This window comes from Taeniopygia guttata, chromosome 4, assembly GCF_048771995.1.
Source record: "Taeniopygia guttata chromosome 4, bTaeGut7.mat, whole genome shotgun sequence".
NCBI classification, from domain to species: domain Eukaryota; kingdom Metazoa; phylum Chordata; class Aves; order Passeriformes; family Estrildidae; genus Taeniopygia; species Taeniopygia guttata.
The window spans coordinates 8,757,789-8,775,472 of record NC_133028.1 but is presented as its reverse complement, the minus strand read 5'-3'; the positions used below and the strand labels follow the sequence as shown (position 1 = coordinate 8,775,472).

At 37.7% G+C, this 17,684-nt stretch overlaps 1 protein-coding gene and 1 long non-coding RNA gene across 5 annotated transcripts in view; both read left to right on the top strand.

Annotated features, from left to right (window-relative positions):
* ZFYVE28 (zinc finger FYVE-type containing 28) overlaps positions 1-17,684 on the top strand; it is a 145,686-nt gene that overhangs the window by 86,311 nt on the left and 41,691 nt on the right. For all 4 annotated transcript variants that reach the window (XM_030270586.4, XM_012573675.5, XM_030270585.4 and 1 more), the window contains exons 4-8: positions 714-916; positions 2,659-2,748; positions 5,154-5,243; positions 7,945-8,046; positions 16,033-17,397. In XM_030270586.4, the coding sequence (XP_030126446.4) occupies positions 714-916; positions 2,659-2,748; positions 5,154-5,243; positions 7,945-8,046; positions 16,033-17,397 (1,850 nt within the window). The remainder of the gene's footprint in view (positions 1-713; positions 917-2,658; positions 2,749-5,153; positions 5,244-7,944; positions 8,047-16,032; positions 17,398-17,684) is intronic.
* On the top strand, positions 8,053-13,809 carry LOC121469861 (uncharacterized). The gene is made up of 2 exons (XR_005980140.2): positions 8,053-8,663; positions 9,965-13,809. It is a non-coding gene; the product is annotated as an uncharacterized lncRNA (long non-coding RNA).

Genomic DNA, 17,684 nt, shown 5'->3' with positions numbered 1-17,684 from the left:
TTACAGGGAAAATCTACTGTTAATGTCTTTGTCAGCTGGTCAGAGAGAGTCCATGTATAATGCCTGGGGCAAGGTGTTTTAAATAGTTGCTTTCCAGACACTGAAGGGAAGAATCACTCAGTGACCAGGTTTTTGTATGTAATCATGATTTCTGTGAGAAGTAGGATACTGGCCTAACTGGATCGCTGTGTGATAGCCAGTGGGAGCAGTTGTGCTGTAAAAGACATCCCAGTTGCAGAGCTTGTTCTTTTTATAAGGAACAGATTTATTTTACAATAAAATAAAAAATACAAATCAAACCCCAAATCAAAACAGTCCATGGACTGTAGTTTTGCTGGATTCCTATCTCTTTTATGCAAAGAATCTGTGTGTGCATAGAGGATCTATCCTTATTGCCCAACTGGTGGGAGAATAACTTTAGTTCTTCTGTCAGCACTGTGGTCACTCTAAGACATTGTTGTACTTCAACCTTTTCCTCTTCTCATGTCTCCCTGGCTGAACTGCTCCCTAACCTTCTCTGTGAAGCTTTTGATTCTTGACATACCAGCCTTAAATCCTTCACTTGTTTAATAATTTGCAGCCAACTGGGGCTAAGTACTGCCTTTGTTCAAAAGCACATCTTATTAAATAGCACATCTTGTGCTTTGTTTTTAAGTATAGAAGTATTTTTACTTCGTAAAAACTAATATTTTATCTCTTCATCTCTTTCATAGTGTTTGGCTGCTGGTTCAATTATTATGAATCGTGAAATTGAGAGTATGGCTATGAGACCCTTGGCCAAGGATCTGACCCGAAGCCTAGAGGAAGTCAGAAACATCATTCGTGACCAGGCCTTAAGGGATTTGAACCTCTACACAGAAAAAATGAAAGATTCCCTCAAGCATTTTGATGTCCTTTTTGCTGAGTTTGAATTAAGGTAAAATAGACAAAGTAAATGTGTCGTGAGCCATGTCTTGGCCACTGCAGCTGTTTTTTGGCTTATTGGTTTTTGAAAATTGGCTGTTTCACTCTGTGTTCCATGAGTGGAAAAAGGATGTAATTTTTTTTATCATTGTATTTGAATTCTTTAGTAATTTGTGTATTGTTAGATTTTTACTTCCAGTGTAGCAATAATGAAAACTAAATAGCTTTTTAGCAATCAACATTTGCTCTCTCCAGCTAAACTAAAATCCCCCACTTGCATACTGGCATATGGCATTTGAGGGAGAATTTCCAATACACAAAAGGAAACCATAAATCTCTTAATGTTTTTTTTTTGTCAGAGAAAAGGCAACAAATAGATGTTTAAAAAGAAAAGAACAATAAAAAATATTCTAGAGACTGAGGTTTTGTTCTCTTGTGCTTAGTGGTACAAGCAAAGATGTACCCAGTGAATTTAAGAAGGCAAATTGAATTCTGATGGAGGAAGTGCCATAATTAACCACAGGAAATCACTGATTTGAAAACTTATGATTGAAAAATGACTTTGAGGTTTAATGCTTAAGTAAAAATAATTGCTTTTTGGGGTGATGTTTTTTTGCATCAAGGATCACATTGACCAGTCTTGAATTGTGCTTCAGAGTGTAGCCAGCTACCTGCCTGTGTGTTAGATGTTTGTGGGGCTGACCACAGACAAGATAATGGGCAGGATTATCTATGGAGCTAATACAATACACTCACTGCTGCCCTTAGCAGAACATATTTCTTAGAATTAGATAATCTTTTAATATTTATTGGAAATAACTGTGTCCCACATCACTGCTTACCCTTCCTCAAAATTGTTATTCACTTGTGTTCTTTTACACAAGAGAATAACAATTTTTTATGTAAGCAGTTTTTTCTGATTAGAAAAGGCATCATTATTCTGTTACATTGAAAACACTTAATTGAAAACATCTAAAAACATACTTTTAAGTGTTTGTGTGCAGACACCAATGGCATCAGTAACTGGTTCTTGGCAGTGCCTGTGCAGTTTTTGGCCTGTCAATACCAACTCTGTGTACAGCATTTTTCTTTGTCATTGTTTTGCAAACAACTTCTTCCCTTTCTGTGTTATTTTTATTCTACAAATGACCAATTAAGTAATACAGTGACAGAAAACCACTAAACTTGTACCAGTGTTTCTTACCTTGTTGAATTAGTGCTTTTGCTAGTAATTCCACATAGAAATGAGGCCAAATTTTAAGTGTCATAAACTGTCTCATCTGGGTTACTGAATTTCACTAATCTAATTTCAGGTAAAACCTTTATAGATAAAATGTTTGGTTTAAGTCAGATTTTTTTTTTTTAATTGAGGAAATGCAGAGTAAACTATTCTATCTTTAAGATGGGGCAGTAAAGATCCTTTGAAGGCACTGTGCCACACAGTAAAGGGTTCTGATGGGTAAATATGCTATCATAATTAGATCATTGTATCATAAATGTGCTGTATAATCATAATATTTCTAAATTACTACTGACTTCCGCTGCCTCGATTCCACTTCAATAAGTAATTTGACTGTGTTTCTCACAGATTGTTACACAGTACAGTTTTCATAGTGAGTGTTGTTGAAATAATACAAATTGGTACAGGAAATCATCTTAGGTTTCCAAGATGATTTATCCTAGGTTTGGGTTTATTTATAATCCTATTTGTCAAAGCATGTGAAACAGTGGTACGTTATTTTATAATTTTTGTAGTTATGTGTCAGCCATGGTACCTGTGAAGTCTCCAAAAGAATACTACGTACAGCAAGAGGTTATTGTACTGTTCTGTGAAACTGTGGAGAGGTAAGTTAAGGACTAGATCTTAATTTTTGTGTTTACTTTCTTTCTGAGTTTTTATTGATATACATTAACTATTAATATTGAAGAATTGTCGTTAAACACCATGTATTTTGCTTCTATAGTAAGTATCCAAATTCGAAGATCAGAGGTATTAGCATGCTTGGCAGGCACAAGCCTTTGGGTTTTTGTTTTTTACATTAAAAAAATACAAAACAAAAAACAAGAGTTAATAATCCAACAATATCTGTATTGTTGGTATGCCTAGTTACAGATGTGTACATGAAGACTCAGCATTTAAATAAGCTTAGTCTGTTCAAGGTATCAAGACTTAATGATATTTCATGCAAGAATACATGGGGAGATGATTCAAATAATATGTAAACCTCCAGTGATTTTCATAAAGAACTCATAAAAGCTCTTTAAAATCTCAAAGGACTGGTCTTTGGCTTTATATGTATGAAGGGACGATGATGAAAGAAATCAATTCAGCAATCCATAAGTTCTTCTGGAAGTATAAGGTGCAAAGAAAAGTGTGAATTTGTAATGTACTGTGTTGAACAATTTTTTTTTCTTCCCCCTTGTGACAGATTAACTAGCCTGCACATGGGCAGTAGAGGGGAGCAGCATGTGAAATACTCAGCCTAAGTGAGGCTTTGAGCAGTGCAGCACTGTTCTTAAAAGAAAACTAGTGAATCATGTTCTGTGTAGAATTATTAGATACCAGTTGACTGTAAAAAGCCCTTAGAATAAGTGTTGGTTTCACTGTCACGTTAGGAGAACTTGTGAAGTAGGGCCCTGGGTCTGGTGAAGTCCATCCTTTCATCGAGGAATGGAGGAGTACAGAGCACACTGCCACAATCTGCACGTGACACCAGGAGCAGAGGTGTTTCAGGCATTTTGGGAGACAGGATTGCAACTCAAAAAAGTTCTCAACAAGTAGGAGGAATTACCTTGCATCAGTCAGAGAGCTCTGCCACACATACACCTACTCACCTATGGCATGCACATGTCCAGCGGAGGCCACAAAGATGAAGAAGGGTCTGGAGCATCTCTCTTAGGAGGAGAGACTGGAGGAGCTGGGCCTGTTTAGAGGAGACAAGACTGGGGGGATCTGATCAATGCACACAAATATCTCTAAGGTCTGTGTCAAGGTGCCAGACCCTCTTCCATGGTGCCCAAGGAGGGCACCATGGAGTAACAGGACAAGGAGTAACAGCCATAAATTACAACAAGAGAAGTCCATACCAGCATGGGGAAAAATTTCTCTACTTTGAGTTGCAGAACAGTTGCCCGTGGAGTCTCCCTTTCTGGAGACATTCCAAACCTACCTGGATGTGTTCCTGTGTCACCTGCTCTAGATGACCCTGCCTGGCAGGGGGGTTGGACTGGGTGATCTCCAGAGGTCCATTCCAGCCTTGACAATTCTGGGATTCTGTATGTGCCCAGTAAGAGGAAAAAGATGGCTTCTGACTTGTAGCTTTGGAAAATCTGTCTGGGCTGTAGGAAGGAGCAGGGAGTGAGGATGGGCCACACACCAGTGTGTCCATCCACTCGTGGCACCAACCAGGGTTTGCTTTGTGGTCGTGTCCCGTCCACCACCAGCAGTACTGACTGGACAAGTGCTGACAAGGAATAAGAAAAAGTTATTTCTATTCTTTTGGGACCAAAAGCAGGACTCATGTGCAGTTTTCATTGCAATCTTAAACACTACTATGAACAAGTCAGAGAAGAAATTTGAGGATGTCATGAAACATAATGGTAAAATCTGAAAATTGTGAATCTGGAAAATGCAGCAAAGTAAAATATCCAAGAAAAATGGGGTTTAGTTTAAAAGGGCCTTAAGACATTTGAGAATTTATTTGAGGACAATGAAGTCTCCCCCAAATACTAAATCCTTAGACTTCAGGAAGAGTTATTGTGTAGAACTGGGCTGTTCTTGGGTGGTTTTTTTAGGTTTTTGTTAGTTAAAGGGGAGATTGAACTTGATAATTAGAGCAATTTGTATTTGAAAATGAAACCAAGTACCTTCTGCTATTACTTTAAAAAATGTTTCTTTTATTTGAAAAATTGTCAGCACCAGTGGTTTTCAGTATCAAGCTGAAGCTTGGCATGAAATAGTAAATAAAGAAAATTTCATAAAACTGAATTGGGTTTTGAATTACTATAAAAGCTTTAAGTGCTTAAAGGAATTTTTTCTTGCATTTATGTTTTTATTATGCTGTTTTTTTTAAAGCAGAGACTTAAGCAATCAGTTATATATATAGTGGTTTAAAATATACAAAACCAGTCCATGAGTTAAATACTATCAGTTTGGTTTGGCTTATAACAATTTTTTCAAATTTTTCCTTAGTGAAATGTCTTCTTCAAGACTTTGATGTCTTACTAAATAATTTTATTCTTCTGCTTAGAGCCTTAAGGCTTGGATACCTCACTCAAGATATGATAGATGACTATGAACCAGCTTTAATGTTTACAATTCCAAGATTAGCCATTGTATGGTAAGTAATTTTTAACTACTCGCTGCTCTGCCTCATTTAAAGGTTTACTGAAGATTTGAAAAGCTTTGTTTAGAATTTTGATGGACTGTCTTTCACCTGACTTTGCTTTAACATTTTTTTTAAAAATTAAAAAGGAGGATTGTTTTGTTCTAAATCATTACCAGTTTAATGTAGAATATCAAGACAAAAAGAAGAAAGATGGTGGATCTCTAAATAAAGCAGGCAGGAAGAATTGATCAGACATCCTCCAGCAAAGTTTAAAAATTAGGAACATCAGTCTTTCTAATGTCATGTTGTCAGAAATATTTTTTAAAGCACATATTTTGTAAAACTCAAAAATGGGCTGACATAAGGATACAGGTCTTGAAAACTGCAGATTTTCAGTTAAATTTGTGTGTTTTTCTCAGTGACTCTAGGTTCAGAAGGAATTATCATGGCAAACTGCATTGTAGCTGTTGAGTTAGGCTTAATTCTCTCGAAGGAAAGTGCTAATATGAGTAACTTTTGTGTAGATTTGTGCCCTGCATTGACCACTTAAGGCAACTAAATTGACAGTGGTTTTGCTTCATGCAGTTTTTGCAGTATTGAACAAATCACAGATGCCTTTTTCCTAATGAGTCTTCATGGTTTACTAGGGCAGCAGCTTCTCTGGAGTAAAGCCAGCATATTTTTAATATTTTACCATTGTGAACATTTTACAGTTAGCTAATATAAGTAGCATAATTGAGGGAAATAAAAACCCTCAAATCCTGAGTGTAATACACTTCTCCTCAGGAAATCCCTGTGGCCTGTTGTTCCTGTTAAATAGTATATTGTCTCTAACTGTCATTCTAAAAATAATAACAGTAATAATCTGATTATTGGAAGACAACAGGAATGTGAGAACTCAGTTTGAAGCTGCTGGAAGACACGGTGAAGGAGAGCACATCATGACTAACTGGAAAACCAGGGCTTTCTGGCAAATAGATCATGTCCACCCCAAATTAGAAAGGCTAGAGAAGAAGGTTTGAGTGCTCCTAATTATCCAGTCATAAGAAAATAAATCACTGTTGTGAAGTTCCTCAGAGCTCTTTCAAATGTTACACATATACAGAGAAGCCATTTCATAATATTTTTTTCTGTAGTGCTCTAGCCCACTTTTTTAAATTAAAAAAATATTTCAAATTTTTCAAATATTATAAATTTAAATTTTAAATTTTAATTTAATTTTTTTTAATTTCCAATGGTTAAATTCTGTGGCAAGCAAACTGCCTGAAAGCCAAAGGAACAGTGAGTTGCATCAAGTAGAAGTTTGAGGAGAGTAGCCTTGGGCTTTCACTGAGCAAAGTAGTAACATTTGCTTAAGCAGAACATAAGACATGAGTCAGCAATAACTGCTTCACTTTGTGGCAGCCTGCTTGTTGAAGCTTGGCAAGCATAGAAAAAGAGATAAAATTATGTATCCCTGGCAAAAAGATAATTTGTCTTAAGCCACAAAAAAAAAAAAAAAAAAAGTGACTTGCAAAGGAAGCAACTTTTTCTCTCTCATCTCTTCTTCCCTGCTCCTGCCCTCAAAACCCCAATCCCCTGGTCTTTTTTTTTTTGTACTTCGGATGAATCCATATAGCTTGTGACATCAGTTTTGCTGCTGTGTCTCAGAGAGTCTTTGGTGGTCACACAGGTGCTTGCTAGGGTGGCCAAAGGACTCTGAGAGTCGAGTTGGACAAGGGTCGCTGTCACTCTGGGTGATTTGGATGCTGGATAGATCTCTGGAGCAGTGTGTCATTTGAGTTTAGGAAAACGAACATGCCTTTGAAATATCTTGGGTAACAGAGCACTGGCACTATGGACAGGAAGGGGAAAACACCCTTGGAAAAAGAGCAGTGGTGTAATCTCAGCTGTGAGAACGGGTTGCCTTTGGGAAATATATATTGGTTTTGCAGTGGGCAGAGGATTAAATAGTTCTAAGCAGAGTGGTGCTGGTGGGAATCCACTCTCAGACCCAGTGTTGGTGTGGCACAGCAGATCTGAAGGGGAATTTTGTTAAATCCATGCCACAGACTGGTTTGGGCAGTGGGGACTTGGTCAGGAGGAACTTTTGAGTTATCGACAGTGAAGTACGTGGAGGCTCTCAGGATTGTGGATTTACCTCTTTCCAGGGAAATTTGTACAAGTGCTGAGTTGATTTAAAAGCATGGTTTCTTCAAAATATGTTTTATGTGATTAAGAAAATGTTTCCTTTTTTTACCATATGTCAATACCATGTTATATTTATCTTGGAGGTAGAAAATTAGGAGTGCAGGAGACCTTACCTGGAAATTACAGACTGGAAAGGAAAAGCTATCTGCAATATCTCAAATCAGTGGACCTCCCCCAATGTACTTGATAATAGATTTCATTTGTTGGGTTGTGCTTTTTGTTTGTTTTTTTTTTTTTTAATTCAGCTGCAGCAATGAAATAAATGTGTGTTCTTTCCTTTATGCTTTCATTGCTTTTTTCTACCATGTTTGAGAAAGGGCAACAGAGCTGAGGGGATCTTTTTCCTGTTACTTTAAATAGCATCTAATTCTAGCTGTGGGTGAATAAGACAAAAACAAGATAATGAGATGTAGTTAAATGTCGTTCTAATGTTTATGTACAGTTGCTTTTCTGACTATTCAGTGGTTGCTCTGTGTAATAAAATTTTCATTTTTGTGTGTTCATGCATGTGTTTGAATTACAGTGGCCTTGTTGTCTACTCTGAGGGACCATTAAACTTGGACCATAAACCAGAAGATATGTCTGAACTCTTCAGACCTTTTCACACTTTGCTAAGAAAAATAAGGCAAGTAATAAATGGTGGTTGTAATTGCTTCTCTTCTGAAGTGAAAATCAGAGTCCTGAAAACTCATAAATGCTTAAAAAAAGTGTTTCTGTTTGTTATGTTGAGCATAAACAGCATTTTCCTCTCGTCAGCCTGGTATATCCGTGAAATAACTAAATGTAGTTTTTCATTTCATGGTAGTTTTCTTAACTTTTAATCTTTTTTTTTTAGTATCATTTTAGAGTGCTTCACATTCTCCTTCTGGTTAGATGATGCCTGAAATACTCAAGTTAGAGTTTATTTTAGGGAGATTCTGTTTCTAATTAGCATCCATGTTTCTGCTTAAGTAGGCTTATTACATTTTCTTGTTATGCTATGATGCAATACTCAGATAATTCTTAACCTAATAGAAATGACTATCAGTTTTTCATATTGTAAATTTCTTTTTTACGGGATGAATCACTTTATACTTCTTTCCATAATGCTTCAGTGTTGGTTACCATTGGAGATGTGGGCTTTGGCTCAAGTATAAAGAACATTCAATTATTTTTTTCTTAGCTGAGGTTTTTAGAAGACTGATCTGTTACTTTGGAGAAATTGAGCTCTGTCTTTAAAGGATCTTTATGTTCACTCTTCAGGTATTTTATCTGGGTGTTAAAAATTGTTCTTAATCCATAAGCCCTGTTATTTTCTAGGAATTCAGATTTATATACCAACTGCAACTTTTGTTCCTAGAAATCTCTAGAGATAATTTGAAAGGTTTGGGATTTTTTTCCGGTGTCCAATTTTCAGCAGTTTATTTCCTTCCCTGGATGTCATGGTGATAGTCTGATGCAAGAATAGTTTTCACTTGGTTTATCCAGATTGATCTCCTCTCACCCCTTAGAGGTGAGGCATCTCCTGAGGGACAATGTGAGCTCTGTCAGGGGTGGTTCAGAGGGGAGCTATTTCTGAAGTTAGCCTTTATAAATATCTAGACCACATCCTCATGTCCCTTGAAAGCTTCCTAGTATTTTTGTCTAGAAGTCTTATTTTTAGGTACATTAGTGATATTCATATTGAAATCTGAGAATTAAAATTGACAAATCAACATGTTTGGTTTGTTGGGGTTTTCTGAGTAATTATGGTATTATAAAACACTGGGTTAAGAATAACAACATGAACTGAGGGGCAAAACTGAAGTCAGAGAGAGGAAAAAGTACTTTATAGGTACTGCAGCTTGAAAAGTCCCTGAAGTTTACATTAAAATACCTTATTCCCAGTATGTGACTATTGCAGATATTTTCCCCAGCATTCCACTTGCTATCTAAAGCCAAAAAGGTATTTAAAAGCTAATATTCTTATCATAATCTGTATTTTCTGCTTTATTATCCTCATGTTTTCAAACATGGAAAATGAAAATCGATGGAGTCAGTGTATTGCTCAGCCCATTTAATTTTTATTTTTTACTGTGAGCATAGTTCTGGGGTTGAAAACAAATTTGTAAAATGCTTGTTTGTTCAATAACTACAGTTTTCAATGCAAACATTAAAAATATAAATCTTTCATATTCAATTTTGGAAAAGTTCTGATATACTGTAAGACTTGTATTTATTCTGTAAAGGAAAGGGAGCATTAAAAATGTGGCTTCAGTTGTCTGGGAGGCAAAGTTGGCAAAGTGTTCTTACTGAGATAACATCTCTCAGAGCAAAAATTCAAGCAAGAAGTAATACAAAATTCCATATCTGGCAGTCTTTGAATTGAAGGAACTCAAATACTGGCAAGAACTGAGTGCAAAATGATCCTTTAGTAATATTCTTGAATGAAAAATACATTGAATGAAAATAACAATGAGATGCAAATAAGTGTGCGGTTCATATAGAGTAATTCAATTACTTTTAAAAGTATCTAAGGCTGTGTAGGGTTTTTTTTTCTTATCAGGTGTTTTTTAACTCATCAGGCTGCAATCCATACTCTGTGAGAAGGTTCAAAGAAACCTATGAAGAAGATGGAATGATATTTGATACCAATTCTTCTGCTCCCCACCAAAGGAAGAGTGTGTTTTCCCTGGAGTCTTTCTCCAGTCTCCAGCACCAACAGTTAAGGCATGAAAATAGATTCAGAAGCCTTCTGTTAAAAACAGCTGCATTTTGTATTCCAGTTGTGTGCCTGTTGTAAGACTATAGCACATCTTACTGCAGAATGTAACCACATCCAAGTGAATTTCTCTGTAAATTTCTATTACTTTTTAGCCAACTAAGCATTTTAGCTCATGGAGTAACATCATATACAGAGCTGATTATTTTGTAGGATTACAGGTAATTAATTTTTAAACTGTATTATCCTAAAATATCCATAAGGCAAAGATAAGTACTGTATTTAATTATGTTTATCCACATAATTAAATCAGAACTAGCAGAGAAGATAAATATCTATTAGGTATGAAAATTTTTGGTGTCCTACTGGTGGCTGACAACTTTGAAAACAATAGAGATTGTTGAGACTCTGAAAAAAAAGCAGTAAGGGTTCTTGCTGAGTTTTTGGAAAGGTTGAGCAGCAAATTATGGCTTTGAATGTTTTAATTAATATCTGAGCCAGGTGCTTATGTTGACTTTTATTTTGTGTGTAAAACATTAGCATTACTTCTACCAAAGCATAATTATATAGTAGTGCTGTCTCTGTGCCTTTGAAAGGAAGGTATTTGAACCATTTCTGCCAAACTGCTGCAATCTGCTTAGGAAATACACAGATTACATCATCTGCTCTATGCACAGAAATGTCACTTAGGGGCCTGTCACACTGAACTTCTTGTGTTAAAACACTGCCTATACTATATATGCATTTGAGGCTGCAGCACAGGGATTTTTCAAAAGTCAGCAAACATGGGATTTTGCAGTACTCCTTAATTCTACCCTTTTTCAGAGCTCTTTGCTTTCCTGGTTCTTGTTTCTAGACCATTCTAAGTGATAGCAGGGTCCCTATGGATTTTGGTGGCACAGAATCAAGGAGGTGCACATCAAGTGGTGCAGAATCAGAGGATCATACAATTTTAAATACACTGAAACCCTTCTGTATCATTGACTAGAAATTATTATGCAGTATACATACTCTCTGTGTTTTAAAGAATTGGGTGGGGCAGTATGAAATTTGTTTTCTTTTAAATTAAGTGTGCACAGTGGTTGGGGAAAAACTGGATTCATTTTTCCGAGGTGGCTGTGCTCAAAACTTAGAGTTGATTCCAAACTGTGGCAGTAAAGGAGTGTCAGAGCAGTTTGTTACATATCTCAGTGTTGGTTCCTCAGTGTGGGTGTGTCAGACAGATTGTGGATTTAGGTGAGCAGAGCAGGGCACAGCAGGAGCGGGAGGATGCATGTGGCATCCCTGTACCTACACCAGGCTCCTACAGTGGCAGCTCCATTGAGGCAGCTGGTTGTGCTCCCTTTGGAGCATGAACTGAAGCACAGGCTGGCAATAACAATGAAGCTATTCCCTGACAACAGTGCAGTTTAAAATTCCAGTCAGAATAGGAGCAAAGTTAATGGAGGAGGCTTGAGGAATGTGCAGGATTAGAGGGTTTGTAGCCCTGACCTCTGTTAAGCCAAACTTGTCTTTAAAGACATCTGGCCTTATGTCTTTGAAGTTTTTTTTTTGTCATTTCTGTACCCTGGATATTGGCAGTAGAGTAAAATATGTTCATTGGTTTTGCAGTAGGCAGAGCAAATCTCTGCTACCACTTGTAACAGGCAGAGCACATCTGACGAACTTGCATTGTTTTTCTGACAGTAGCTGTAACCACTGAAAGAAGAATGTTCCTTGTATTTCGAAAGTTAGTATTTTGAAAGTTAGATTGCCTTTCTGTGATAAAATGCCAAAAAGAGTAAAAAAGCAGGTGAAACCTCAACATGCACTTTTTAAAATTCAGTATTTTCTGAAGCCCCTCTGAGAAGAAAGCACGCTGCTGCTCGTCAGGGTGGATTGCAGGAGCTGACTTTACCTGTGGCTTTTGAATAATGTAAGCAGAGGGAGAAATCGTATTTGTCCATATGAGCACAATGAGTTAAAGGTTCTTCAGCAGAAAGGAAATGAACCACTGAAGTAGCTACAGTTTAATTAAAGCTTAAAGCTTACTGATGATGCCTGATGTTCAGTTTTTTAGTGGTGAAATGTCACATTTATTTCCATATATTGGTTAACATTCATTTTCTGTATCTTCATAGTCCTTTTACAACATGGCAGATTGGCAGTGAGTCCTGTATAATCTAATGTACAGTGTGTCTAAAAGGTAACTGTTATTCAAACATTTCTCATCTTTAAAAATGACTGGTCAGTCTAGGGAATTTTTAACCAGAGAAGTGAGGATAATTACTTGAACCTCTTTTAGAATAAGCTGTATTTGTTAATAGCAAAATTTCCAGTGTTTGGACTAGGTAAATGAGCATATTCCCTTTGAATTTAAAGTAGGATTATTCCTCCACTGAAATTATTGGGCTGGTAGACTACCACATGTAATTCAACTGGTTATATTATTCTTCCAGGGTTGCATGGATCTGACTCACCTAAAAAGATATGAGGATTGTCAGCTGATTCACTGGTGGTTGTTGTTATTATTTTTTTTTTTTAATCAGGGTTTATTTGTTGTCCTCAAAACTGCATATAATTGCAGTTAACTGCATACAATTGCTCTTAAATTTTGAGGTGTTGTTATTGGCAGAAGTAGAGTTTATTACTCAAGTCCATGGAGCTAGCCAGTATAAAGTAAATGTGTTTCCAGCACTGAATTGACTGTGAATGTGTGAAACCTGTATTGGATAGGTCTGAGCAGCCAGGCTCTCTGAGCCTTTGGAAAGGAAGCAAAGTAGCTCTGGACACCCAGACATTCAATAATCTTGGGTGCTGCCATGTGGGGTTCTGTACTGAATAAAACCCCAGAATACATGCTGGAAGTCTGAAGATTCAATCCTAGGTTTTCCCTGGGCCCAGTGTATCGTTCTCAGTTATGCTGATGGGCTTGGATGGAAAGCAAATTCCTTTGAATGTTGGTGGTGTAGTCTCTGTTTGTAGAAGTTGCTCATTCTTTTCCTGCTTTGAGAAGTGTGTGTGACTGTGGTGTATGGAGAAGTGTAGCTGGTGTTTAAGCACTTTTCTGTTGGTCAGTTCCTGACACAGAGTTTTTAATCTGTGCAAGAAAAGCTCACTGTGGATTGCAGAGCACAGGGATGCTGCTTTGGTTCAGAGATCCCTGGCTGCTGGCAGCCAGCAGGATGCACTCACAGGGATCACTGTGGGTCTGTCCTGTGCTTTTGCTCTTCCTTAGGACCCATGAGGAGCCAGCATTCTCTACTGGATGGACCCTGGCCCAACCAGAAGTTTCCTATGTCTTTAATATCTTTGAATATGTGAGGGGCAAGCTTAAACCTTTCACTGTTATATTTGTGTGCTTACTGTTGGTTGTTGTGTTTTTTAAAATGAAAACCCCCAACTATTTTTAAAATCTCACATTACTTTGTTTATGCTTATAAAATTCTACATCAGTGTTTCTTCACTAACAAAATGGAAATTCATAATACAAAGCCTCACGGCAGCAATCATATTATTCTGTTTGGGTTTTTTTTATCCTACTGGTATAGTTATTTCCAAAATATTAATGATAATACTACTGTTTTAATGTTGACCTTAAAACTTACCCCACTCTCAGTTTGTTTTTTAGGTGCTGTTCAAGTGCTAAATCTCTTACATACACTGGTTAAATACAAGATCTGAATAATAATAATATGGTACCATTACATACTGTGTAGACAAAAGAAAGGAATGTATAAGTATTTAAAATGTTCTAGTGTGCCAGATAGTAATACTGGTTTGCAGGTGGGTCTAACAAATATTGCCCATTTTACTTTCTTACTTATTTATGACTGAAAAAAGGTCAAACTTAAAATTTTAAGATGCATATAGAATGATGCTAGGAAATTCTGACTTCTGTTACAGATTGTGAAAAGTGAGGATACAATAGTGCAATTGTTCTTAAAAGTGGTATTTCTGGAGGCTTAGAACTTTTTTCAGGGTCATATTACTCATACAAAGCAAGATTTTAAAAATAAATAAAATGTTAATTGTGTGGAATGTACATAGCCATATTTTTTTTTTCCTGGCTTAAGAATGTTTATCTAAACTGTTAGCTTTTTCAAACCGTAGGTAGCTGATATACAGGTCAGATACTAGTGGTGTATTTTTTGAGCTATTTGAAAAACTGGTAGTACGTGCAAAAATATTTGGTCTTTGAGTTAGCAAGTTATGAAAGTAAACCATTTACTGGAAATCAAGATGTGAGGTTTATTGAATGTTTCTTTGGCGGTTTTTGGCATCTTTTATATACCAAAGTTACTCCTTTAAGGGAATTCTTTTAATATGTGCATGTTATTATTATTACTATTGTTCCAGCTGTATGTCACCTGCTTACAAATTATTCCTAAACACATGAGGAATAATGGACTCCTAACCTCTGTTGAACAGGTCTTGCTTTTCCCATCCATTCCTTTATGCTAAAATGCACTTACTGATCTTTGAAAATGGTGGCAGTAGTTCTTGACAGAGGATAGTTGTGTATGTGACTTCTAATTGAGAAGGATAATGTGAATCAAATCAGACCTAAAATTATATGCTGCTCTGTCTGCAGATTTGTTTTTAACTTATCAAGCACTTAATAACACTTTGTTTTCAGGTGCCTGAAACTGCAGTACTGAGGACACTTGGTAACACTGGAGATGCTGCATGCCTGTGGAAAACACAGTTTGTTACATTGCTCAGTGTTTTTTTCTAGACCTGCCTTGTTCTTAACATCATGCAGGAGCTTTACTCCTTAATGACCCGGTGTCGTGGCTTAACCCCAGCTGACAGCTCAGCCCCACACAGCCAACTTGCTCACCCCTCCAGTAGGTTTGGAGAGAGAAGCAGAAGAGTAGAAGAAAGAAAAGTCATGGGTTAAGATAAAGAGAGTTTAATGGATAAAGCAAAAGTTCCAAACAAGCAAAGCAGAGCAAGGAATAAATTCAGCACTTCCCCAGGCAGGTGTTCAGCCATGCCCAGGACAGCCAGGCTCCGTCACACCTCACGGTGACTTGGGAAGACAAATGCCACCACTCTGACCAACCCCCCTTCCTCCTCCTTCCCCCAGCTTTATATACTGAGCCTGATGCCGTATATATGGTGTGGGATATCCTTGGGTCATTTGGGGTCAGCTGCCCCAGCTGTGTCCCCTCCCAGCTCCTTGTGCACCCCCAGCCTCCTCGCTGCTGGGCTGGGGTGAGGAGCAGGAGAGGCCTTGGCTGTGTGTGAGTCCTGGGCAGCAATAACAAAACCCCCTGGGTTATCAGCACTGCTTCCAGCACAAATCCAAAGCACAGCCCAATAGTAGGCACTGTGAAGAAAATTAACTTTATGCCAGACAAAGCCAGAAGATTGAGTTTAGTGTTTGAGGCAGGAAAGAGCCAACTTCCAATCCCCATTTCAGTGATCTGGCTTCGAGATACCAGTGTTGCATAAGCAATATTACTATTTTATTGAATTCATTTATCTGACAGTGTAATGCTGTGAAACTTCTGCAGTACTATTTTGCAGAATAATTTTCTGAATCAACTTGAAGGATGGAAAATTAGTTTGCTAATCTAAGTCAAATTTGTGAATTAAAAAAGTAAAACGATGAAATAAATCTAATTGTGGGTGACATTTTCACTGTAAGTGATGTGGAGGGAAAAAGTTCCATTTTTGTGTGTGTTTTGGTTTATTTTGAGGCTTCACTGCAAGCATGTATATAATTGTATGCCCTCTATTTGCATGAGTAATCTCAAATTCAGGCATCAGTAGTCACGTACTCTGGATATGAATGCCAAATGCACTGAAATACACAGTCAAAAGTATTCTGCGCTCTCAAGTTCTGGATTTCTGCACTAACAGTAAAAGCTTTTTTTAAAATCTGGAACATCAATGCCTTATGATTCTAAATGAAAAGTGATGTGTGTATTTCTTTATTTTCAGGGATCTCCTTCAGACACTGACCGAGGATGAACTGCACACACTGGAACGTAACCTGTGCATCTCTCAAGATGTAGATTTTCCTGTCAGAGCAGATCCTGAAGTACCCTCTGTCATTGCGCCAGGCATAACTGCGACTTTGCCTCCCAAGGAACTTTCAGCAAAAGCTGAGAACACAGAGGCTGAGCTGGCTTGTTCCATGCAGTATGATGAGCAGGAGCTGGAGCAGCTGAACAGGATGGTACACAGAGTCGGTGATGAGATGTCTTCTCTGCTTTCCCCTCCAAGCATCTGTCAGTCTCCAGCTCACAGACCTAGCCTAAGAAATAGTTCTAGCACAGAAGCTTCACCAACAAGACACCATCTTGACAACTTAACTGATGAAGAGGACAGAGTGTTTTTTATGGATGACCTAGATGGAGCAGGAGAAGCTCTGGCTGGGTTGGATTCAGTAAGTGATACTTTTGCTTGGGTGAATAACCCTTGCCATGATTCAAAACAGAACCTGCAATATAGAGATGCTTTGCTTTATGAGAATGGCCATCAGACGGAGGAAACGTTGCTTTTAAAAGATGCTGAGAGTGTCTTAAGCAATAATAACAATGTTGAAGATGGAAAACAGATGTCTGGCATTTCAGTTCCAAATTCATGCAGCTGCCTGGAAGGTCCAGACTCACAGTTATACCTCAATGGCTGGGATGCGTATGCCGATGACGCAGAAACAGCGGAAGTGATAGCGCACAGGACAGGGGGGATGAAAATATCTGCTACTGTAATATTCAATCCTAAATCTCCTTCTAGCTCAGAATCCCCAGTAACAACCCCAGAAGCAGCTATTAGTTGTATTCCTGGATCTGCTAATCCATTAGCAAATGAGGAGGAGGATGAATCCCATAAACTCAGTATAGCTGCCACAAACTGTCTAATTAATTCCTGTGTGTGTTGTGGCAGCTGTGAAGACAGCAGGGAGGACGGTGTTGAAGGTTTAAAGACTAAACATTCTGCAGGAGGTGTTGTAAATGCTTCATACACATTAGTAAAGTCTAAGGAAATGGACCATGTAGATAACTTGGACAATTCAGTCCCTGAGCAGGAAACGTTAAAACCTGAAACTTCTGCTTTGTTAGCAGAAAGAGACTTTGGCAGTGAAGAGCAAAAACTGCCCATCTCTTCTAAGTGCCTGGCACATTCCTCAGGTTCACAGGTAGGAGTAGAAAGTGACTCCCAGGGAGAAGCAGAAAGTATCTCAAATCAGCAGAAGAAGTGGGAGAAGAGGAAACAACTGTGTGATAAAAAAATGGACTACAATGAAGATGCTAGTAGTGAAAGGACAGCAAAGGAAGATGTCAAGTCAAGATCTAGTTCAAGGTAAGAGCAACTTGATGTCTTGGTAGTAATTTGCACGTGCATAAATTCCTGTATCCTTCTACTGCAGTGATTAGTGTGTCATTAATATTGATTTTAAGGACAACAGAGTGTTGCAGGATTAAGGGATTTATCCATATATATATTTTTTTATGCAGATAGCATTTTATTGGACGTCAGCTTTTCTGCAAAAGATTTGGAGATCTGAATTTTAATCATCCAGTGTCTCTGTATCATTGAAATCAATGTTACATTACCTGCCTAATGTATCCAAGAGGGCATTGCAGCTA